General features: G+C 42.5%; 1 protein-coding gene across 1 annotated transcript; it reads right to left on the reverse strand.

The window, feature by feature from the left end:
• Positions 1 to 900: 900 nt before the first annotated feature.
• onecut3a (one cut homeobox 3a) lies at positions 901 to 23,942 on the reverse strand. Its single transcript, XM_032571067.1, has 2 exons — positions 22,563 to 23,942; positions 901 to 4,442 (listed from the first exon to the last, which is right to left on the reverse strand). The coding sequence occupies exons 1-2, from the start codon at positions 23,599 to 23,601 to the stop codon at positions 4,153 to 4,155; spliced, it is 1,329 nt and encodes a 442-aa protein (XP_032426958.1). The 5' UTR covers positions 23,602 to 23,942; the 3' UTR covers positions 901 to 4,152.
• Between the last annotated feature and the right edge of the window lie 236 nt (positions 23,943 to 24,178).

Raw genomic sequence — 24,178 nt, forward strand, 5'->3', positions numbered from 1 at the left:
TTCTTCTCTCTATCCTGGCCTTCGCTTTTGTCTTTTCTTTTACTCAGCTAGTCCTCCACAGAAACATTCACAATGTCTTTTCCTTTTATGAAAACAGTAAGTACATGCCGTAGCAAAAAACAAACCGAGAGAACGTACGAGAAAAATAAGCAAACGGATAAAAGGAATTTTTTAACAGTATAAAGCTTCAAGTCACAAGTTCGAAAACTAACTATCATAAGTATCATAGTTTCATAATCATCGTTATCATTAGCATTATTATTTTCAGCTTTAAATTACATAAAGTTTACATGAAAGGTTTTTGAGGTATTTCAGAATTAATTGTCAAACACATGCCTACCGAGTCTTGGCACTAGCCAGGGGGAAGTGTTGTCTGGACGGACAAGGTGGAGGGAGGAAAGAGTTATGAGTCTTCCACACTTTTCCAGTGCAGCCTCTGTGCTTGCACGCAGTGGACTGTTGGTCGCTTGAAATAAATGCAGATGGTCCGAGTGCTTAAACCCAGCAGCCTTTTTTTAGGCCCCCTCTTTCTCTGTTACACAAAAATATCTCTGATGCGAGAGGGCTAAAAACGGCAGAGAGCGTAAGCAAGTCGGGCAGAAGTTCGTGGAAAAAATTATGAAAGACTGGCAAGCTGAGAGATGATTAACAACACAGCAACAAAGACTGAAAGATTGAGGAGTAACAAATAGGTTTGTTTCAAATAAATGGTGTAGAGAAAATGTTTTATAGACTTACTACGTGATAAAGTGCTTGTATTCTAGTGTATCAAGATGGAAAGTCAATATGAGAGAAAATGCTGACACAGCCCCCACTCTGTGTCCCTCTCTTTGCAAACCCCCCGCCCCCCTCGCCTCTGTCCATCCAATTATGGGTGCATTGTCTGTGTGAGTGGATGTTTGTGAGAGAGCGTGCATGCATCTGCGTGACTGGATGTGTTTTATGTGCGTGAGTGTGTGTGACCAGTGCAGTCCCACCCGTGGTTGAAGGGAAAAGGCACTCAACTCTGTCTGCAAGGCGACCACCTCCTCCTAAGTGGCACGATGCAGTCTGACTGCACTGTTAGAAACAAATGTAATGTGCGTCTTTAATACTTGTCAGTGTGTGGCGTTTTTTTTGTTTTGTCTTGTTTTTTCTGGGACAAAAACATCAGGAGGGGTTTTGGTTGATTAAAAATTTTTTTGGGCTGTGTCCCCCTAGGCAGTTTGCGACTGGTAGGCTGCAGTATCTTTGGTATTAGTGGCGGTTTCACAAACCACTCAGCTTAGTGAGGTAGCCACACTGGTTCTCACTACAAACAAATGTCATTTTGTCAGCCTCATAACTATAGAGCTGAGTCTATCTATCTATCTATGGTTACTGAATTGTACTAGTCGATTTTAGCTCATCTTCCTTTGGCGAAGTTGACTCGCTGCTTACAGCAGCATGGTGTTTAGTCAGTGCCCCCTCCATCAACTCCTCTATAGTGACCATTTGTTATCTAATCTGCACCGCTAATCTGACTACATTGTTGGAAATGCTACAGTTGCATCTTAAGACCACACAGATGACTATTAACCCGCCCCACCCGTCCCCCTCCAACAGAGCGAACCGAGTCAGCCAGGACGTTCGGAGGTCACGGTTTGTCCCCCCCTGTGTTCTTGAGGTTCATCTAGAGAGTAGCACAGTTCTGACATGAAATGCCAGAAGAGAGAAAGCGTCCATCTTTTCTTCTTCTCTGCAGCTTCCCCCTTTTCTTGCCTCTTCTTCCTGCAAATGTCTCCTTTAAGTCTGCAAAAAAAATAAATCCTTCAGCAGACCAAGTCCTTGTGTCCCCCTTTTTCTCCTTTTAAAAAGTCCTTCCTTTTTTGTTTTTTTTGTTTTTTGATTTATCAACAAGGTGCCTTACGTATGCACAACAGAGCACAATAGTAACAAGAAATAGAAACTTTGTGTCTATGGTACTAATTAAATACCCGCATCAATATAGAGAGGAAGAGAGAAAGGGCGAGGGCCAATGGGATTAGATTAGAGGGACGAAAAAGGAGGTAGAGAACCAAAGATTGAGTGAGAAATTTGTCCAGTTTTGTGTTGGTGACGTTTTTTGTTTTTTTTCCTGCTTTATTGATTTGAGGTTTGGGTTTTGCCGTACAATCAGATTATTTTTTTCCCCATTTGTTTTTACTAGAAAAAGTTTATCTCAATTCAGTTAAAAGCTGATTGTTTGTTGCTATGGCACACACTGCCCTTCATCATCAGTGAGGTGCACTGTAGTGTGTTGACCTTAGTACCGTATTCTCACGTTAAGGCAGTAAGCATTGGCACTGTTTTGTCATTGTGAGTGCGTTGGTTTGCTTTGGGTTAGCTACTGATTCATAACCATAAGGTTTACATTAAATTATCAGTTTCAGAGATCTTTTTTTTCCTTTTTTTTTGCAAACAGATAAAATGAATGCAAAATATAAAGCCTCCACACTAAAAGAATCAAAATTTTAACCTCCAATGAGTCTGTCTTGCCTTTCGGTTTCCCCCTGATGCACTTCTCTCTCCTCCTTTTTCAGTAGTAGTTTTTTTTTTTTCTCATTTATTAATTCCTGCCTACATACACTAATTCCCTGCCTTTGCTAAATCCCTGCATGTTTTTTTATTTTTCCAGCGTTTGGCTCAACCATCCCTCCCCCCTTCCTCCAGCTCCACCAGTGCTGGTTGGATGAGGAACAACAATAGGATAATGGTTAGCTATTGATCCACCTTCAAAGAGCTGCGAGGGCCTGAATGTGTTGTGCCGTGACTTCTCCTCAGCATCTAGTGGCTCTTCCTTTTCTTCCCTCTCCTCTGGTCTGTATTCTCCCACCTAGCCCCCCACCCCACAACCTTTTTTTTTTTTTCTTTTTCACTCTGCTGAGTACGGGTCTCTACTGTCAACAGCAGGGGGCACTGTTGTTCTGCCAGTGCAGACAGGACTAGGATGGAGTGGTGTGCTGTTGGTTTGCTGCCTGCTGCTCTGGAGGCCTTTGTGTGTCGTCTTCTGTGTGCTCCTCTGCTTTTTTTTTTTTCTTATAACATGCAGCTGTAATGTAGTTTGGCTGGATGCCCGAGCGTGTTGTTGTCATCGTTCGGTTCCCAGTTATTGATTCGAGCTCCCAGCAGAACAAAGAGCATGTCCAGACATCGTGCCGGCCTCTCATTTTGGTCAGGGAAACTCAGACTCTATACGCTCAGGCTCGGAGTAACAATGACATCTCTCCCTGCAGGCCCTTTGACATCTGTGCAAAAATATAACCTGGGCCTGGAAGAGGTGAGGATCTCCTGCTGAGTGTCTTGAGTTTCACCTTCAGGAGGCAGAAAGGGGAGGTGGGGGTCAAGGAGCCACTTTCTCCGTCTGCATCGATTCATTTTTCAATTCATTAGTTTGCTGTATGATCAGCCTGAGCTGCTCTCTGAAATGGCTGGCCATCAGGGAATACCTTTGGCTGAGGAATGAAGGAGACTACGGGGGGGTATAAAAAGGGTGGAGGTGGAGGCAGAGAATTGGAAAGCCTTGTTGTTTATTTTGTTTTGTTTTTTTTCCCACAGGCTGCACTGTTTTCTTTACGACGGCCTTCTCTCCGTCTCACCGCGTGTGAATGTGCAGGATGGGGCACTGATAATAAGGCTATGTGCTGTTGTCTCGTCAGATTTATTGCCGTTCTTTCGCCCTTGTTGCTTCCACAGAGAGGGCGTGAAAAAGGAGGCAGACACAAAGGAGGTGAGTTGAAGGAGGAGGCTGGCAAAATGTAGAAACCGTCCAAGAAAATGATCAAATCTTTGGTGTCTCTTTGCTTTGTCAGATGTAAAAATTTCTCAAAAGCAAAAGAAAAAAAGAGAAAAAAAAAGACTAAATCAATGATTGTCCTTGTGTGAGTAGAGCAGAGTGAACCTGACTTCACACCTCACCTCTTAAGATTCTGCTTCTTCCAGGTGAGAGCTTGAGATTTTGACTGACAAGAATGATGATTGCATGGCACGAAGGTTTTTTTTTTTTTTTTTTTTTTTTTCTTCTTCTCCCAGGCAGTCCAGGGTCAGGTTGGGTCATCAGAGACAGGTTTCACAGCCACCTCCTTGTGACGCCTGCTGCTTCAACCTGGTTCCCCAACCCTCTTTGAAGGCCTCCTATTCCTCCTCCTTCTCCTCTCAGGCCTTGGAGAAGGTGGTGGAGGTCCCCGGCTGCCCGGGGCTGGCGCCGTGGTCGTCGTGCCAGCGGTCCACACAGCGGCGGCGTGCGTTCATGAAGAAGTTGCTGACGGTGCTGAGCTCCAGGCCGAGCTGCTGGGAGATGGTGATCTGCATTTCCTTGGACGGGCGTTTGTTCTCCTTGAAGATGGCGATGAGCGTGCGACGCTGCAGGTCCGTGAAGACTAGACGCTGTTTCTTGGGCGCTGTGTTGCGGTCCTTGTGTTGTTCCTGTTCTTTGCGCTTGCAGGCTTGGTTTGGGTGGCAGCGGTGGGAGGGATGGCGATGAGAGCGGGAAAGCAGAGGAGGGAAAGAAAAGAAACAAACAGAAAAAAAACAAGGTAAATACACAGCAGTGATTGTTTTCACGACAACAAAACAAAAAGAGAATTGGTGGAGGTGAATAAAAGTAACCGCCTTGCAAATGTATTTATGTATTTAATTGAACTTTTTCCACATTTTGTCATATTTCCACCACAAACACCACAGTGCTTACTGATATTTCATGGGAATTACCAACACAAAGGCATGTGTGATTTTAAAGTGGAGGAAAAATTATGTGTCTATTTTTTTTTTCTTTTGACAGTTAAATGAAAGGTGTGGTGAACATTTGTATCCAGCCAATTTTAGTCCAGTTGCATCTGTAATTTTGATTTTACCACCAGAGCTTACAACTAAATTTTACAGATAGAAATGTTTTCCTTTTGCTCTTTGCACAACAGCTCGACATCAGTCAAACCGGATGGAGAGCGGGTGGGAATGTCATCTATTAGGAATTCTCTGTTCGATTCAGATCTCGACTTTGACTAGGTCATTCTCGCACATTAATATGTTTCATTAAAATCATTCTGTTGTAGCTGTGGCTGCATGTTCAGCGTCATTATTCTGCTGACAGACGAACCTCTGCCCTACACTCAAATCTTTTCTTTTTCCTTTTCCTATCAGCTCAGTTCCGCTCCTCTATCCCTGCTGAAAAGACGCATCCTCACAGCATGATGCTGCCACCACCATATTTCATGGAGAGAATTAGCTTTCCCACAGAGCTATTGTTTTGCAAGCTGGCCAAAAAGTTGCTTCCCCTATGTGGCGTGCGACAAACTTTGAATGGGATTTCTTCAGAGTTTCTTTTAACAATGATGTTATTTTTGCTTCTTTGTCATAGAGGCCATATTTATTTATGTCTTAATAGCCGTGCTGTCAGCAGAGTCTCAAACCTGCGCAGAAATTTCAGAGGCTTCTTGACTTCTTCTCTAATCCATTCTGGCATTTTATGAGGACAGCAATGCCTAAGTAAGTTTGCCTCATGCCTCACCTCACATTCAGATAAGGGATAGAATAGCCTTCTGTGAGATGATTTAAGCTCGGAGGGTTGTTTTATAACATGAATGTGCTTTAATCTTCCTCACAACTCCATCCCTAACCCCGTCTACTGTTTTTGTTTATCTTCTTGGTGCTATTTGTTCACTAATTTTCTCTTTCTAAAGCGTTATTCATACTGAGAACAAACCGGCTCTAGGTGACATTTGACCGCATCAAAGTAAAGGGGGAATAAATGCAAATGCATGATGAACTTTTCAGATTTTGATTTGTGAAACGGGCATGTTTTCCAGATGCTTTGCAAATATGTACAAGTTTGTGGTCGTGTGTCATATAACATCCCAAAACAAGTTGAAGTCTTTGGTTGCCAGGAGACACGACGAGAAAAGGTGCAAGTGGCATAAATACTATAGCAAGGGACTGTATTAACTACTACTTAGACACATAAAAACTAGCCTATGCACCAGCAGCGGTGCCACAGCTCTATCTCTATTGCCATATTAAAGTTGATTTAAAGCTAATCCATGCGTCCTGCCCAGTGGGAATATTCCTTCCATCCTGCGGAGTGCAGACAGGGAGCCAGCCTGCGGTGAGAGAAGGACTGGGTGGGGAGGGCAAGGCAGCGGGACTGGCTGTTGCCTGCTAGCTGGAGACACTGCTGTTTGATTCAATATTAATGCAGTTTGAGTCGCAATGGGGGACTGAGTGACTGATGCACAAAAGTAAGCATTTTGTGTGTCGGGGTGTGTGTGTGTGCGTGTGTGTGTAAATGAGAGATAGAGGAGACGGGGAAAGAATAGAGACAAGAAAATGAAAGATGAACGAGTGAGACAAAGTGTGTGTATTCGTGTGTGTGTGTAAGAACCAAAGAGGAGACTCGAGAAGGGGAAGGAGGGGCGTTCATGTGAAGGAGAAAGCAAGATATTGACCGACTTGCTGTAGGAATTGGAGGGGGGGGGTTTCTGTAGGGACTGAGGTCAGATCCCCCCCAGCAGGTCTACAGTCTGTTACTTCAAACAGAGCCCACTGGAGCCCACTCTATAGAGCTCTGAGAGGGTATTTATAAACCCTCCTAACCCCCCCACCCCATCTCCTCTCTTTCCCCAAACACAAACACTTGAGAGGTGCTTGCACTGGCTGCTATGAGCCCCCTTCCCGTACACAGACCAATTTTCAAAAGAAAAACTGTGCGCTCCTACATTTGGGAGGGGGTCCAACGGGGTGAAGGGGATGTGTGTAGCGAACACAGAAATTAATAGTTAATAGAGTGCTGTATGTGGGTAAGTGTGTTGTAACTCGGTGTACTTGAAGGAGACGTGTGGAAAGCAGCAGACAGGTGGAAAGTAAAAGCTAGGAATGGTGTAGGAGGACGTATGTATGTGTGTGTGTGGATGGTTAAAGCTCCACCTCTGCAGCCACATGTTCCCCCGCTGACCAAGGATCGAATCCTCCCAGAACGGACTGCGCGTCCCACTCAGCTTCCCCGCCGTCTCAATTAAAAGAGAGCAAATCGGAGAGAGTAAGATGGCGTCCCAGCGGGGCCTCCACCTGCCGCCGTCCGTATTGTCTCATACTTTCATACCTCCTTCAGTAAATGTCTCACTCTCTCACTGTGGGTACGTGCGTCTGGATGCATTTAGTGATGGATTTTTTTTTCTTCTTCTCTCCTATGCGCTTCTGCTGTTTGTGTGTGTGTGTGCGTGTGTGGGCGTGGGTGTGTGTGTGTGTGTTTTAAGGGTGGCTGTGATTATGCTGAAGTGGCTGGAGCCAACCAGTGGCTCTGTGTGTCTAATTACAGTGGAACAGAACCCATTGATCAGCCATTGCAGTCCAATCTGTTTACTACAGATGTCTAACCTGCACACTTTCACATCCATCATCTTCATATTTCAAATCAACGCCGGTGCTAATGTGCCGCACTCGGATTAGTCCAAAAGCATTGCTTGTGTCTATACATTCGACATATCATCACATATAGTGCTTTGATTTATTAAAGTTTCAAGAGCAAAAAGGAAAAAGAAAAAAAAATACAGGACAAGAAAATGGATTTACAATTGGAGCAATTTCACATTTCTTTGGATAAAAGTTGGATTTTATATTTTCTGATATATCATTTTTAGGGCTGCACAACATTATGGCATTTTTATACTATGATGAATATATTGGTTGCGATTAATTAGAGTCTCTTCCTTTTTGCAGCATCTTGAAGCTATATTAGGTGTTGAAATCAAGAAATGTCAAAGTCATTGTGGCTGACTGCATTTTTTTATCAATGTGCAAAAAATGAATGCATCACTATTTGAAATATGACCTAACAAAACTTGTATTGAGGCAGTCCTTTGACATGGGAATATTGAGAACAGTGTTGTGATTGCGATTAAGCATTTTGGGCTTTTCCAGTCTTGATGCAGGATTAGTTTTGTTTTTATTTTCTAACCAGCATGATTTTAACATATTTGACTCATATTTTCTTTGACATTTAGATGCAAACACAGGCAAAATTCAATACCACCACTAATACCAGGAAACAAATACTACAGGGCAGCTTGTGTGATAGATTTTCTTTAGTCATCAATATGGCAATAATCTATAGCTGCACTGCCAAGAAGCATTTATTTATTCATACATATATATATATATATATGTATATATATATGCTTTTTTTAAATGAAGTCAAGATATTACTTTTACTAGGTTAAAAAGCAAAACATTACACCTATTTTCCTGATCTATCTTTCCTGTGTCATTTTTGTTCTTACAAAGAAAAAAAAAGATTGATGGAGCAAACTCAAACCAGATCTGAGGATTTTTTTTTCTTTCTTGCACATTTTGGTGTAGGATCATACAGATCAGGGAGAAGTTGCAACTTGACACCCATCAGAGAAAAGGCGGTCTGTCTGGATCAAACTTTGAATGGAAGGGGATTTGTCTCCCAGCTGGGCGGCGAGCCTGAACAAACGTCACAGCCCAGCTGGGTCTGTTTGAAGTCCAGAAAGGAACTGTCATGTGTGACATGTCTATTCATCCTACAGATCTCTACATCTCTGGCAACACTATGAAAATGGATAAGCTACTTTTATTGGAAAAACGTGAAGTTTTATACATTCACTTCTCCGTTTCATTTCTTAAAGCTTGCATCAAAAATGTGTGCTGTGTTACTGAGATTTCCAAAATTGACAATTAATTCTGCTTCTCTGACAGCTCTCTTTGTTTTGATACAGCCCAGTTGTGAATAAAATGCAATATGGTGCTTCCTTGAGACGTTTTTCACAGGGATTGTTTTCTGAAAAAGCTGCACTTTTATCAGTTTTGGCAGTTCTTAGTTACATTCAAAACATTACTCAAATGTAGTTATTAATGAATATCAGATGTTATTTTATTCTCACTATTCTTCTGTTTCACTTACTCCAATTAATCAATTCAGTTGTACTTTTACTCCTTTAGACTTCCTCGTCAATTTGATAAACATCCAAAATGTTTTTTTGTTTTGTTTTTTTCACTCAGCCCAGACAAGTGAGAAAAAATAAATTTGAGATTTTTAAAATACCTTTAAAATGAGACACAAACATTGTCCTAATATTCTGATTTATTGGTTTTGCAATGAACTTTCATTTATTGCCTGCTTGTGATGAGCCTATATGCTGTTATTTTGTGTAATCTGATTTATTTTTTTCTTGAAAGACGATACCACTAAAACTTGGAGAAATTACCTAGATTCAACCAGGAGTTCATTGTATTCTCTTGTGGCCAAAAGAGGTATTACAAAAACAAAAACTGAACCTTTCAGAAATTATTTCCACACCTGCTTTTCAAGGCTGAAGAGGAGGAGATTTATTTATTAATATAGAGAGTCAAAAATAGAGTGGCTATTGCACATGTATTTTCTTGTCTTTTATTGGCAGAATCAAAACAAAACTAAAATATGTAATCTGTTTATGACCTCTGAGATCTGGTGATTAAATGCGTTTTCACTGCATAGAGGGTTTTTTTCCCCCATTTGCCTTTCAGGACTTCCGTAGCAGAAAGTAAAAACCACATGCACCTGTGGTTACAAATAGGATTTCTTTCCAAATGCGTATATAGGCTTGCTTCAGGTTTAAGTGTCTATGGGAGACAATCAAATGACAGATCAGGAGCCTTTTTTTTTTTTTTGCTAGACTGTTGCAGGTTTTATTTTTCTTTAGCACCTTAAAAAAAGGAAGCCAGCATATGAACACGCTCACAATAAATGCACCTATTTTCTCCAGGAAGTCAGCGGGAGTAATGACTGTCTTTAAATGTCTCCTCCACACAATCAGCTGTAAACAGTCCCATCTCCTTCACCGGATAGTCACGTCCCTCATCCCTTCATCGACCGGCCCGCTTGGCGCCGGTTGGCTCGGCAGGGGGCGCTCTCGTCGTGGCCCGGCTGCACTGGGGGCGCCATATAGTGCGCTTTGCCTTTGCTACAGGCGCTGGATTTAGTAATCAATATCGATCGATCGGTGAGGAAGGGAGCCCTGATTACTGAACCAAGCTCGGCGTAGAAAAGATGGAGGGGAGGGAGTGTGGGGGGCCAAGGGGGGTTGGGGGAAATCGATCATTGCAGCTTTTAGAGCTACAGTAGGCACCGAGCAGAGAGACCGACATAAACTCATGCACAAAGCAGCCCGGACAAGAGCAAAAATCCTGGTTTGGTGTTTTCTGAGGTGCACATCCTGCTGATCGGAGAGGGCTGTGATTTCTATAACTCGCTGTATAGATCTGTGAATACAGCAGCTCAGTATGAATGGATAACACACGCTTAAGAAGCGGAGATTGATTAGCAGCTATTGTTTGTCCTGGCCGTTCTTTACCTGTTTTTTCCCCCCACATTTATCGTAGTTTGCATATATATATATATATATATATATATATATATATATAATGGAGATTCTTCAGTGAATGATTTATCCCCCTTTTTTCTTTCACTGATGACATTAATATTCTTCGCCTCGCGACAAACCAAGCGAGGTTAAGAGAGAGGCCCTGGGTGTTCAATATCGATCGATATATTCGTGAATAATTTGTGTGTGAAATTCAGTTCCTCCAATTAATTATACCTCGGAGAGGGGGGCGGAGGTGGAGGAGGGGAGATTCGGAAAAGATATGAGGCGCAAAATAAATTAATATTTCGCGAAACACACGCTCAGATTTTTTGGGGCGGGAGGAAGCCGTGCGATGATCCGGCTTATTTGCTGCTTGAATCAGAAAGGAGGAGTAAATAATCATCACCTGTTCCGGCTGTGATGCTAAATATTCACAGCTGGCTGCAGATGTGAGTCCATCTGCAGCATTAATCATCTATTGATCATCGCTGCCCTTCCTGCTCATAATGAGAAAGTCAAACCGCCTAATATTGCGCCCATAGTGGTTTTCGTATGAAACGAGCATAGCCTGCACACTTACATGCAAAATTCGCCCTCATTTTTCCACCTCCGTCCTAAAAATCTTGTCCCAGAACCCCGCAGCGGCGGGGATCCACAAGGGTTTCTGATTGAATTAATTTACCAGCAACGTGTTTACTGGTTCCAGTTCAGCGCGTCTGTGCTCACACCACTGCATCTCTTATAGTCTAGGACTGCAGCTTTGCTATTTAACCCCCCTCCTTTTTCTTTTTTTTTTATTAACTTCCCCACTGTTTAACATGGACTGCTGCCCTGAAGATTCATAGCAGCGCTCAGTCTATATTTCCACACGGCCATCTTCTCTCCTCCTCCCACAGAAAGTTGTTGCGTTTGGCATTTGGTTGCAGGACAGTGCCAAGCCCTGTTTGTGTCTTTCACCAGTGGCCAGATCACTTCCAGCTCAATAGTCCTTAATGTAATGGGTGAGAATTAGTGTTAATATACTGATGAAGCGGGACAATTTGTTTGTTTGCCTTTCCCAGCGACTCAGCTGCGAGGCATTTCTTCCCAAGCACTTCAATAACACTTCAACCTGAACTCAGAGAAAAACTTAGCTTCACTTCCAAACCTTTAATTCCTGCAGTAGGCGCCTCTTTCTTTATAGATGAGCTGAAACAAAAAATATTAATAATAAAACAAAATAGATCGTACATTGTTTGAGCTGTGGGCAATACAGTGTTATTTAGCGCGTCAAAAAAAAATCGTAGCGTGTTATTAGAAACGCGGGGGTGATTCAAGAAAGTGTTAGCAAAATTCAATAATGAGTTGAGACTGCTGCCTGTGATGATCATGCTCTTATGAGGCTTTAGATAATTAAACGTACTCAGCCATTTAAGCACCGGATGACTGAGAGAAGCTGACGGAAATTTTAACCTGCATTATTTATATATATATATATATATATAGTTTTGGCCACTTTAATGTCTGCGTGTGTTTGTACATGAGCCGATCCGTTGTTGGGATTACACTCTTAACTGTGATGATCATCATTGCTCTGAAGTCAAATTGCTTTGACCAGTTATGCGTGGTAATTCTAATATTCAAGGCGCTTTAATTTTCTAAAGGAGGAGTGAAAAACTTCTATTCCTTCTTTATTTAGATGAATTTCTATATTGTCAATAGCAGGCATTATTTATTTATTTATTATTTTATTTTGTGGATTTTCTTTTTTTATTATTATTTTGTTTCCGATAATATTGATGCTTTAGTCTCGTGTTCATATGATCTTCATTTCTACAAATGGGAATACGCTTAGAATTGAATTGCTTCTCAGTATCCTTAAAAATTGTAATTGCGGTGACTACAGCGTTTTTGTTTTGTTTTTTCCATATTTGTTTCATTAAAATACTGAGAGAAAACTACACAAATGACGAGCCTTGTGTATTTTAACCATTAAGAGCTTTACAGTCTCGCGGGATTATATGACAGGCTATGCAGAGGTCGTTTAGGTTGAAGTTTGCCCCCCTTTTTATAATTAGCTCCACGTTGGTCATTTTTTGTTTTGTTTTTGTGTCATTCGTATTATTATTATTATTATTATTATTATTATTATTAAATTTGTAGTAATTAAATTGCATTTTGCGCTGTGTATTTTTGGACGTTATGTCTCCAAATTTCAGCGATTGTTCGAGGTGTCGCCTCCTCCTCCAGCCTCCTGTTTTGTCGCAGGAGAATCTTCCCGCTGATTTGCAGTCAAATGACGCCGCTCGCCTGTCCTCCGGGAATGCAGGAGCAGATTTTTTTAATATGCAGGAATTTTTGAAATTCAATTCATTCCCACGCCTCCTGCCATGTGCAGATACAGTCAACAGAAATATATATGAGAGCCGAGAATTATTGGCTTGATTTGATTGTGTTAATATCCAGGCTGCTTCTGCAAAACAAAGCAAATGGAAATATATGGACTTGCGAGTTGGCGTTGCGTTTTAATAAACTGCAGATGCTGTTTTAACTCTTTCTTTTTTTTAAAGTTTAGAAACAATTTTTTTCTAATTAAAATAGACGACTAGATCTGTTCCATGTCTAATTTATGGGATAGAATATAGTTAATATTCAGCAGTTTATGATGATTCTTTTCTTAATTTTGCTGACAAAAATAGCCATCTATTTCATAATAATAATAATAATAAAAGAAGTAAAAAAAAACATTTTATAAAGAATTAATGAAACAAAAAATGTGTAATGGTAATTATATTTAATTATTATTGCCTCAAAAACATATGCAGCATTAAAAACTACCAGGGTTTGGGTTATGCACACACACACACACACACACACACACGTCTTTCTGTTTTCTCCCAAATTTTTCCCGAGAACAATTGTTAGCGATTTCTTTTTTTCACCTCACAAGAGCAGCCAAAATTATTAATCTCTGAATAACCCGCAGCCAGTTTGTTATTTGTAATAACATGTAACACACATGCTTTATGGGCTCACATCGATTCATTCATCAATTGATTTCGCAGCCGTTTTGCTCCTTTGTTGATCATTGTGGGGTTGCCCAACCGGAGTTTCGGGTTGCATCTGTGGGTACGATTAGCCGCATGTGTGTGTGTGTGCGTGGGGTGGGGGGGGGGGGGGCATGGGTGGGTGTGTTTTGTGGTTTTGATGCGATCGAAGCTGCAGACAGACCTATACTGTCTCCATACAAACCATCTGTAGGCTGTAATATTTTTACAGAAAATTTGCTGTTTTCAGGCTTTGAATTTAATTAAAACTTAATTTTTGCTTAATTTGATATTTCTCCACAGATATAATTGTCCTCCGTTCAACTGGTGCCTCTAAGGTCAGAGCGTTACCACTTTACAGTACAAAAAGATTTGCTTTCAATATTTTTGTTTAACTCTGTGTAGAGGACAGAATATGCGTATTTGTATTCTCATTTATGTTTTTTTTTTAATCTAAATTATAATATGCAAGAGCGTTTGGAGAAAAACAAAAACACACACGCAATTATTTCAATTAAATGCAATTTTTGCACCCACCATGACATTAAGTTACTTTTTCATTTTGTAGAAAACTTATCAGCTGGATTCCTGCCTCTGTTCTCCGTGTAATTGCACGGACAATGTCCTTGCCTTGTGTTCTTTACCCTGCGCATTAAACAAGCCATTATCGGCCCTTTAATACGCGATGACCTGTCAGAGCTTCAGATAAGCTCCGGGTGTGCGGAATCAGTGCAGCTTCAGCGGCGCTACACGCTGATTTAACACATTTTTTGGGGATGGCGTGATGGTGGTGGTGGTGGGGTTCGGGGGGTTACTCTCCCGACTCGCCAGTTTAAAATAAAAATAAAAATTTAATAAAAGCCGTGGTTGAGAAGCTGAGTTCTCCCTCGGCGTGTGAGCGGGAACCTCTGACACTTCATATCACAGTTGATTTCTGTCCGGGCAAACAAAGATGGAGTTTTGACTTTTGTCGAGACTGTAATCCTTGACAGTGATGAGGACAGATATCCGTGCAGAAAAGCAAACGTTTTATTTAATTTCATTGTATTTATTTATTTATTTTGGAGAGAGAGGTACCCCCCCCTCCCGGTGTTACCTAATGACAGACTAAACTCAATCAGCACATTGCTGATGCGGACTGATCAGCATTTTAATTGCACAACAGCCGCCTGCTGGTTGACACCGCTACTTGAACTGACTCTTATGTAAACTGCCACAGATTGTCAAGGGTCAAAAGCTCACAGTCTGATTAGTTTCTTCCACCCCCCCACCCCCCCCACCCCCACTTCACCGTTACACAAACACAGAGCCACGCAGTGGAGGTTTTTGGTGTGGGGAAAGGCTCACACCTCAGGGTGGTATAGATCTGGAGGCACAGAAAACAAAACAAAAAAAAAGTTATTTGCTCAGTTCTGGAAGAATCTGAAATAAGTTTTCAGATAGTAATTCAAATGTCCAGTTGATAGGAATATATAGATTTAGGTTGCCTTCTGAATTAGATCTGTGCTAATCAGTTTCTTTTTGGTTCCAATCATGACAAATTTCAAACCTTTTTGTTTCAAATGATGAGGAAACAGTTTTAAATCCAACCGAAAATTAAATGGATACAATAATGTCCCCAATTCATACGCCAAAGCTTACCCAACCTTGTCTCATGTTTAATAAACTAAAAAAAAAAAAAGGTGAATCAAATTACAAGCTGTTGCCATTTGTAGGCTGAAATGTTGGGAGTTTTATTGTGCATTTAAAAAAAAAAAACATGAAGGAAAAAAAAAATCAATGTGGTTTGTATTTGACCTGGAAATCACTGATCAGAGTTGGTGAAGTGATTATTGGCTAATTCACAGTTCTTGTTTGATTAATTGCTTCATCACTAATCTGAATCATTGTTTCCCAGTCAGCCCTCTACTTTTATCTGGACTACATTAAAATAGACTCCAACACTGAAATGAGAATCTTCAAATCATAGATTAAGATCGATCGATTGATCGATCGATTTTAATCTATCTATCTAAAAATTATACATTTTTTATTTAAAATGTGGCTACAGTTGTAATGTAAAAAGACTGTCAGATGAATTAGTTTCATCAAGGAAGATTTTCATAATATATGGTGTTATTATAATTTAATGCAGCTAATTTAGTCATTTCTTTTCCCTGTGAAGTCTCATTTCATGTTTATAGTAGCTGCAAATAATTCCCAAAATGTACTCTGACTTGCACATTCTCAACTTTATTGAAAATCAGTGCAAACCCAAGAATAGACCTAATGAGTAAGTTGGGGGTATAAACTTACCTCCAAACACACCTATTGCTATTTCTTCAACATGTAATGTGAAGTGATTAATCGATTAATCCAAGGGGTCAAACAGAACACGTTCGTGTTACTGAATTATAAAACTAGAGGTGATGAATGCACAAAACAACACATTAGTGGGGCTGTAGAGTTTTATGATGTCTTTTGACTATGTCACCCAATCAAGATTCTCATATAGTTCCATACAATATCAACTGGCTGTACTTATAAGTTGTAAGAAGTTGTTTGCTTGTTTGGCAAAATGGGTTTAGTCGAGGATGTAGTCGGCGTTCACCCACCTGGTTGGATGTGGGGAGTCGCAGAGGGAAGGGCTGGTTCAGGCCGGCAGCCATGCAAGAACCGCCACTGTTTGTACCACATTCTGAAATCTTTTTTTTTTTTTTTTTTTTTTTTTGCGCAGCGTTTCCGCTTCAAAACACACACCTACAAGTTGAAGTAATTTGATTTATTCTTGATTGTCTCAGGTTTGGGAGGCTTTTGTGTATGTTTGTCCGCGCGCGCGCGAGGTGCCATTAACCCTTTATGCCGGGCCGCGTGCATTGCGTTGACTCTGCCAGCAATTTGATTTAAAGGTCATTCTCTCCTATCGATCCGCTTCGGCGAGGGGGCGACGGAGCAGCGTAGGGATTGATCATCTAAAATAGAAGAGACGGGATCCGAGACTGTACAGAGTCCAGACCTCTGCAGCATTTATAATTGCTAACCATGTATCCTCGTGTGAATTGGAACCACATGTGTGTGTGTGTTCGTGCACTGAAGGGGAAATGGGCTGAGATATGGAAGACAATATCCAATCTATGCTCCAGTCAGGCTTTTTCTGTTTTCTATTTAAATTCCATTATTTTATTTATTTATTATTTTTTAATAAGTGTGGTCAGAGCATGTGTGTGTGTGTGTGTGCGTGTGCAGGACGGATCGGTGTGTGTTGGATGTGCGATAAGTGAAAAGAAGTTAAACGAGTGTGAACCATAAGTCGCCTCGCGCTGCTAATCCCAGTCTATCGCAGAAATCCAGGGGCGCCGTTAGACCTCTCAGATTTGAAAGTTTCTTGCCAGAGATGGTGCGCGAGCTGCGTGAGAGTTTTATTCGTGAATCTGTTTTGAAAGGTGAGCTGTTAATGGGAGGAAAGGTGTTGCACGGTGGGGATGGAGGGAAAAGTGTGTGTGTGTGTGGGGGGGGGGAGCTACGCGCATTATGGCGCAGCTCCAGAGATGGGAAGAAGAGGCAGAGGAATGGAAATCGATACAGATTCAGGGCCTTAACAATGTGGCGCATATATATATATATATATATATGCACTCTACAACCCGATCACATACATACATACATACAGGAGGGAAGAAACGAAGAGGCGACAGGCAGCAGCACATGGTTGTGCTATAAAAACTGGGGATTTGCTCTGTGTTTTTTTTGCAGGAGTGCGTTAACAAAACACATTTGCAGGACATCCGCTTCACATGGCTCTGTATATGGTTCATTTGTATCTAAAACATCGCGAATTATTTGAAATATGCCATCCGGGCTCTCCGTGGTGGGTTGCAGATTTAATGATGCTGGACATGAAGTGTCATTTCATCTGGAATGAGCCGGGGATTTAAACCAAAATAGCCCCGAGGTATAACCTGCACGAAAATGGCTGTTGCTCTCCCACCAGGGGATTGCAAAGGCGATGCTTGTTACATGTGTGTCTCGGTACTTACAGCACGTTGGTGTGCTTAACGAACAAGGAGGCTCTGAAACCACAGATGCACTGTTTACGCCCCTTCATGCATCAATTATTAAAGTTCCCCCAATCGATCATTTCACAGACCGACATCAAGCCGTTTTCTTTATGAAGAAAATCTAGATTCGGATGATTCTGCATTAAAACACTTGCTAACTTCATGTTCAACTTAATGCATTTTTAAAAGTAAATAAATAAATAAATGACCAACAAGTATTTTTCAGCCAGTTGCGTTTGGGATATTTTTGAAAGTGTTGCAAAATATAGACGACCTTGCAGGCGGGCTCTTAGAAGAGACTGGAGACGTGATTTAAATGGAAACCCCGGTGGGCTCAGTGCTGGACAGGAAAGCAGGATGCAGTGTGGTGTGATTGACGCGATTGAGGATTGTAATATTGATCGATGGGTGGAAGCTGTTGGATGAAATAATGGTGTTTATGGGGCCTACCAGAATACTATTAAGGAGATACTGGTAAAACTCCAGCAAAGCACCTTGAACTGTCCTCAGCAGAGGTGCAAAGATGATTCCAGAACCACGGACAGCACCTACATTGAACAACAGCGTTTGCAGAGAGGTCAAAATAGCGCCACGAGTCAACTTGAAAACTCCCCCCAGTGATTACTTAAATGATGAACTGATTAATCAAAATCTGGAAACTGATTCATACATAGAAGGAAAAAAGAAAATACACTGATATTACCACGTATTTAACACTTTGGTGATTGCTGCAGCACACCATGATTTGCATTTCAGCACCACTGACAGCGCTGGCTGCATTTAACGCTCCTCCAGCTGCAGCTGTATACGGAGATCCAAAAGTGCCACAATTGAACAAAAAAGGAATCACCGCATGTTCACTTAAACTTACAAACAAATTGGAAATAAATGCACAAATAAAACTTTCAAAAATGCTTTCAATGTAAAGTTGTTGGGTATTTGTTATTGTATCTTGTTGCAGCACTTCATGAGTTCATTTGAAGTGTTACCTTACCCATCAAAATCTGTGTGTGGCTAGCACTGCTTTGATGTAGAAAATGTATTGGCTAATCAGAAAATAAATTTGTTAAACACTGAAAAAAAATTACACGTCTTTAAGATATAATTCAGAATTTGAATGTGCAACTGATAACTTATTGTTGTTCTTCAAAAACAAAAGGCAATAATGCATTTATTTAACTTCTTTATTGTACTTTGTCACTTTTGGATACCAGTTTCACACTAAGACACATGTTTGTTTTATTTGCAGAGCGTTTCATTGTAAAAGTTTCATTTGAAAGCTTGGAACAAAATGGAGGTGGAAATCATCTCAAATTATGACCACCTGCCTAAAACGAGAGCATAGTATCTGCTTGATTTATTGCAAAAATATGAACCTGCTGTATGCATGCAACACGTGCGCACAGTGCTGGGAAGAAAGAGTTCAGGTGGAGGAGCTGAGTAAAGTATTAGTACTATGCCTGGATTAAGCCTGTGCAAACTGCTTGTAGTCCATTGAAGCATGAATAGAGGCCTCCCCACCCCTTATTTTCCTCCATGTTTTTCCTCTGTGTCCTGAGGGTCTTGACCTGCACACCCTAGCACGTGCTGCAGCCATTCAGATGGAAATTAACCTATGCTGCTCCCTTTTTTTTCCACCCAGCCCTTTCTATTATCCCCAGGAAGAGTCAACTCGACATGCCACAACATATACTCCCTTCAAATATTGAAATCTGCTGCCCATAAAGATGGATATGGCATTAGAGCATGTTGTGTTTTATGTGTGTATCTGACGCAGGATGGAGGTAAACAAATTGCCAAGATGTCCCAACAAGTGAACTACACTCAGAGACAACCTGATTAAAACAAAGAAAAAAAAGGTGTGCCTTAAAAAAAAAGAAGAAAAATAAAACAGCTGTCCCCTCTCCCACAACCTTTTCCAGCTCCCACCTCCCTCCTCCTCTCTCTGCTCCAGGGGAGAGACCAATGGGTGAGAGTGCTGAGGCGGGATAATTGATAGATGCACTGGCTATCTTTATCGATCAGGGCTGTATTGACCTGACCAAATACATTGAGATGGAGTGTGGAATTCAACACAGATGCAAAGACGAATTGTTTTCATCGTTAATGCGATCTTTAAACGCCTCCCAAACCTCACCTTTTCCTGTGTCTCTCTCTCTCCTACACATACAGCTTTGCAAATAAGCTGTTTGTTTTTAAAACTGTTTATACTCCAATGCTCTGAGTATTATGGAAACAGTCACACCGTTGGTATCTTTTCTAAAACTGCGAGGCACGTCTCTCCCCTCACTGATTCAATGTGAAGGACGCGAGATAAGCCCCCCAAACAGTGCCCATATCTCTGTTCTGTTTTCCTTTCAGGAGTGGATTGTCATTTGAGTGTGTGTGCGCAGACACTGGCATTTTCACATTAGCTAAGCAGGGCAGCTGTATTGATTTGTGTGACTGTGATGAATTTGGAATAGTAATTTGAATTTATTGATTGATGTGGCTGAGCGAGTATGGCCCAGCCTCACTTTCAGCAACACAACCCCGCCTCCCCCTTCCAATCCCCACTAACTCCCACTCCCAGCCCACATGTGCTCTGAGGATAATTGTGATTTTAAATGCAGTAAGTAAAATGTAACTCTCGACATTTGCATACGAGTCATTTGTCATTTCGCCCAACTGGGGTTTCCCTGAGCTCTGCTGTGGTGGCAGGGTGATGCACAGTAGGGTGTACGCTTAAAACGAGCAGCAGATCAGGAGGGAAGTTTGAGGGGAGATAATTGATTACAAGCATGGCCAGCGGATCACATTAAGCTTAAAGAGAAGGCCACATGTATGGAGGGTCAGATGTGCCACAATTCAGCACAAAAATATTCCATAATAAATAACCCATTAAATAGTACATTTGTTGAAATTGGAAGCAAAGGCATATATGCCACATTTTTGATATGTGCTAAATTACAATATACTTTAAAAAAAAACCATCAATATTAATTATTTCAAAGACTCATTTTGTAGCAGATCATACACTTTTTTTGAACTGTTGGCCTTACCCATTCAGTCAATGGGCAAGATTAACATTTGTCTAATTAAAATGATTGACCAAAAGTAGATTTGTTGGGCAGGTTAACCAGTCAATTGTTTCAATCTGTTGACAAGCAGCAGAAATTATTTAATTTACTTCTTAGAAGACACAGGGACATCTCCTGAAAGTTCTGCAAGGGGCAGGTAGATGGAATTGGAGAGGGGGGGCACCAAAACCAAATGCCATAAAAGCTTTCAAAAATTCCAGGAGTATTTTTTAGGTATGTTGCTATTGGCAACTCATAAAATGTGGGCACAATAAAATAAAACACTTTAGCCTGTTTAGTATTTTTCCAAGTACAGTTTTTGTGTTTATGTCTTCAAGTACTTCGAAAACAAAGGAATGAATATGCTAGTGCATAATTTCTCACCTGCTACAAAAGAATTTAAAAGAGCACTGAAATTCCTAATTTCTTAAACATGTTGTTCAGGTATAATTTGAGTTTGAAGTCAGGCATTTACTTAATCTTGGGGGGGAGGGGAGGTAGCATACCCAGTGGCACACCTGGGTATATTGCAGCATAGGTGTTGTAAAGCAAACAAATGCACATTTAAATATTCATTGAATTTATGCCACACCTAACAGGGTACTTATTTATTTAACTACATCGTGGCACATCTGGCCTTCCATATAGTTTGAGCAAACAAAAGCAGGTGAAAATATTGCTCTTACGCCTTTAAGAAGGCCTCAGTCCAACCACATTGAAATATGCAGTAGGTGTGCACTTGCACAGCTCTGTTGCTTCCGCTGAACCGGAGGTTTTATCCTGATGCCGCCAGTGGAAGATATAAAACCCCACAGCCCAATTAGCTTTAACAGCAGTGGCACTTAAAGAGACAATTGTGGAGTGTTTAAATCTTTATTTACCAGAACCCCCACTAAATACGCAAAGGAACAATTTACATGCCATTAAGCGCTTTTCAATAGGGCATTGACTGGAACTAAAATATGCCACTATATCCGCTTAATTGAACTGTTAGCTGAAATACGGCGGAGAAGCGCTGATTGACGTTTGGAGGCGCAGCTCGTCTAAACAGGGGTCTTTACACAAACATCGATGAGAAGGGGGGGACCTTTCACTCACATCTCCGTGGCTTTTTCGTTTTTCATTTATGTCCCGTTAATCAGGTGTTAACGGGGGGTTTAAAGCGAGGGCGGGGATGTGTGGGTTTCAAATCACAGTCTTAATGTGATAATCTTTGCGCAATAAAAATCGAAACGACTGATCAAGGAGTGAAATCAAAACGGCGAGGCATTCGTTTGAGCTAGTAACGAGGCTACATTGCTTCACAAAAAAGAAACAGCGGAAATATATATATATTCCGCTATATATATATATTCCTGCAGAGTGACCACGCAGGCCTTTAAATCAAATTTGGAGAGTTGATGTCCCAAAAGTGCGCAGGGCCAAAGAAAGACGCATCTGTTTGTGTCTCTGCCTTTCAGATCCGAATCGATCCTTTATCAGTGCGCTACACTGAAAGGGGACGCCTGGACCTGAAATATTGATCTATAAGAGGTCATGCTCCCTCTGGCTCTGCCCAGGCCTCAGACTGCACCCTTGTTTGACGGCTGCTAAATTATTTGATCACGTTTATTTTAGTTTATTAAAGCTTTTTTAGCAGTCAAAATCTGTATCTCAAGTTAAAATTGACATTGTTTGACCCTTTTTTCTGCATGGAGGTTACTTATTTGAATATGTAGAAAGGAAAGAAGGAAAAAGTCACAGGCGAGTTGAATATGTCCCAGTCTGTATCCGTGCGTAAAAGTGCTGCATGTGAGCCAAACCAAGCTGGTCTGCAGACTGCGGTCGCACAAGAGCCGATTCTTTTGTTTATCACCACGCGTGTGTTTATACAGTCGTGGATTGTGGCATCAATCAAAATATAGATCCCCCCTCCCGCACCCCCACAACATTTAACACCCCAACTGTCATGATGAAGTTTTACTCGATACGATCGACTAATAACTTCAAGTAATGTCTGTTTGAGCAGCTATTGGCAGTCTCGCCACATTGACTACAGATTGATCCCTCCACATCACTCAGGTTGGGAGCTGTCTCCTCACTCACCTGCAAGCCTGAGCGCTGACATCCGCTGGAACTCGGGCTCCTGCAGCCACTTCCACATCCTCCTGAACGTCTCCCGGCCGGATTTGAGTTTACTCCACGGTTTAGGGTTCCGCAGCAGGTCGGACAGAGTTCCCTGGGACCGACACAAGATCCTCTGTGCGAAGATGGCCTGCGGAATGCTGTAGCGCTTGAGCTCCGCCGTTATCCGCTGCGCCACTTCCTTGGTGTTTATCTCCTCCACCTGTCCCGACCCGGCCCCCTGGCCTCCTCCCACCACCGTCTGCCTGTCCCGGTCCGACAACATGGATCCGTTTGCCTGAGAGTGCGGATGGCTGTGATGATGGATGCCGTTCAAGGATGTCATGAGCCCGGCCCCGTGGCCCCCGAGACCTCGGGCCAGGTGATCCTCGCCCCGGGACAGCATTGCTGCGTGGGACTCGAACCCCCCCGATGAAAGCATCTTGTCATTAGACAGGTGAGCTCCAGGACCGTAGGCGCTCAGGGTCTGCTGCGAGCCGTGCAAGGACCCGAGACCGTTGGAGAGCGGGGACAGGGGCTGTCCCATACCGGACATGTCTTTGGGGTAGTGGCCGTAGAGGTTACTCATAGAGGCGAGACTGCGGTCGTCCCTCATCAGGGTGAAGCTGCCGCTGACGTTCCCAGCCGCGAGCCGCTGGTGCGCCGGGTGATGGTGAGCATGCGGGTGAGGGTGGTGAAATTTCTCTGATACGGTGGATATAGGGGGCAGGTGCTGCAGCGGCGTCAGCGTGGTGTAGGTGCTGCTCAGGCTCATCCCGGAGTCGCAGGACATGGTCATGGCCGGGTGCAGGGGCCCGGACAGAGCGTGGTCCGTGCGGTAGTCCCCGGCTCCCTCCAGTATGGAGGCCATGCTGGACACCATGGCTGACCGCCCGTGCGACACCAAGTTCCGATGCGACGCCGACGACTGGCGCGCGTGCGGGGCGTTCATTAAGTCGCCTGTCTGATGAGAGTGAGACACGCCGTGCAGATTTCCGATGTTCTCCATTGTAAGCTCCATCGCTGAAAGGATCTTTATTTCCACCCCTCTCTCTCGCCGCTCTCTCCCTCTCCCCGCTGTCGCTCTGTCTCACACTCCTTTCCCAATAAATTTTCAACGATTTCAAAGCCACGCCATTGATTGCAGCTCCTTTCTCTGCGGTCAATCCAGCATGGTTTTAAAAGATCGCCACACACACACAAAAAGAAAACCCCGCGCTGCCAAAAAGCCTCGGCTCGGTGTGTGGAGTGTGTCTGCGCCTGCCCCGGATTACTCTTACTCTTCAGCACCTTCTACTATACCCAAAGCGCTGCTCTGCTCGGCTGTGTGTATATCGACGCGCCCCTCTCGCTCCTGTTAAGTCGAAACCGAGTCTGTGCGCATGTGCGCGCCCCCGCGGGCCGTGCATCCTCGCTCTCGTCGCTCTCCGTCTGGGGGCCAATCTGACGTCACTGACCCCCTCCTCCCCCAAGTCTTCTCCCGCTCCCTCCAAGCCAGTATCATCCGTTTTGTTGTTCATGTTGCAAACTGAACCACGAATTCCCGAGAAAAGATTGCATTAGGCTTGTCAGATAAAAACACAAAAGTGCAATCTTTT

This window comes from Xiphophorus hellerii, chromosome 9 (genome assembly GCF_003331165.1).
Source record: "Xiphophorus hellerii strain 12219 chromosome 9, Xiphophorus_hellerii-4.1, whole genome shotgun sequence".
Lineage (NCBI taxonomy): Eukaryota > Metazoa > Chordata > Actinopteri > Cyprinodontiformes > Poeciliidae > Xiphophorus > Xiphophorus hellerii.

What these genes read in the sequence shown, in the direction of transcription:
- onecut3a (XM_032571067.1), bottom strand. Translation starts at nt 23,601, where the DNA reads ATGGAGCTTACAATGGAGAACATCGGAAATCTGCACGGCGTGTCTCAC. An exon ending in GTCAGCGCTCAGGCTTGCAG is followed by an intron (nt 4,443 to 22,562) that starts GTGAGTGAGGAG and finishes ACCCAAACCAAG; the next exon opens with CCTGCAAGCGCAAAGAACAG.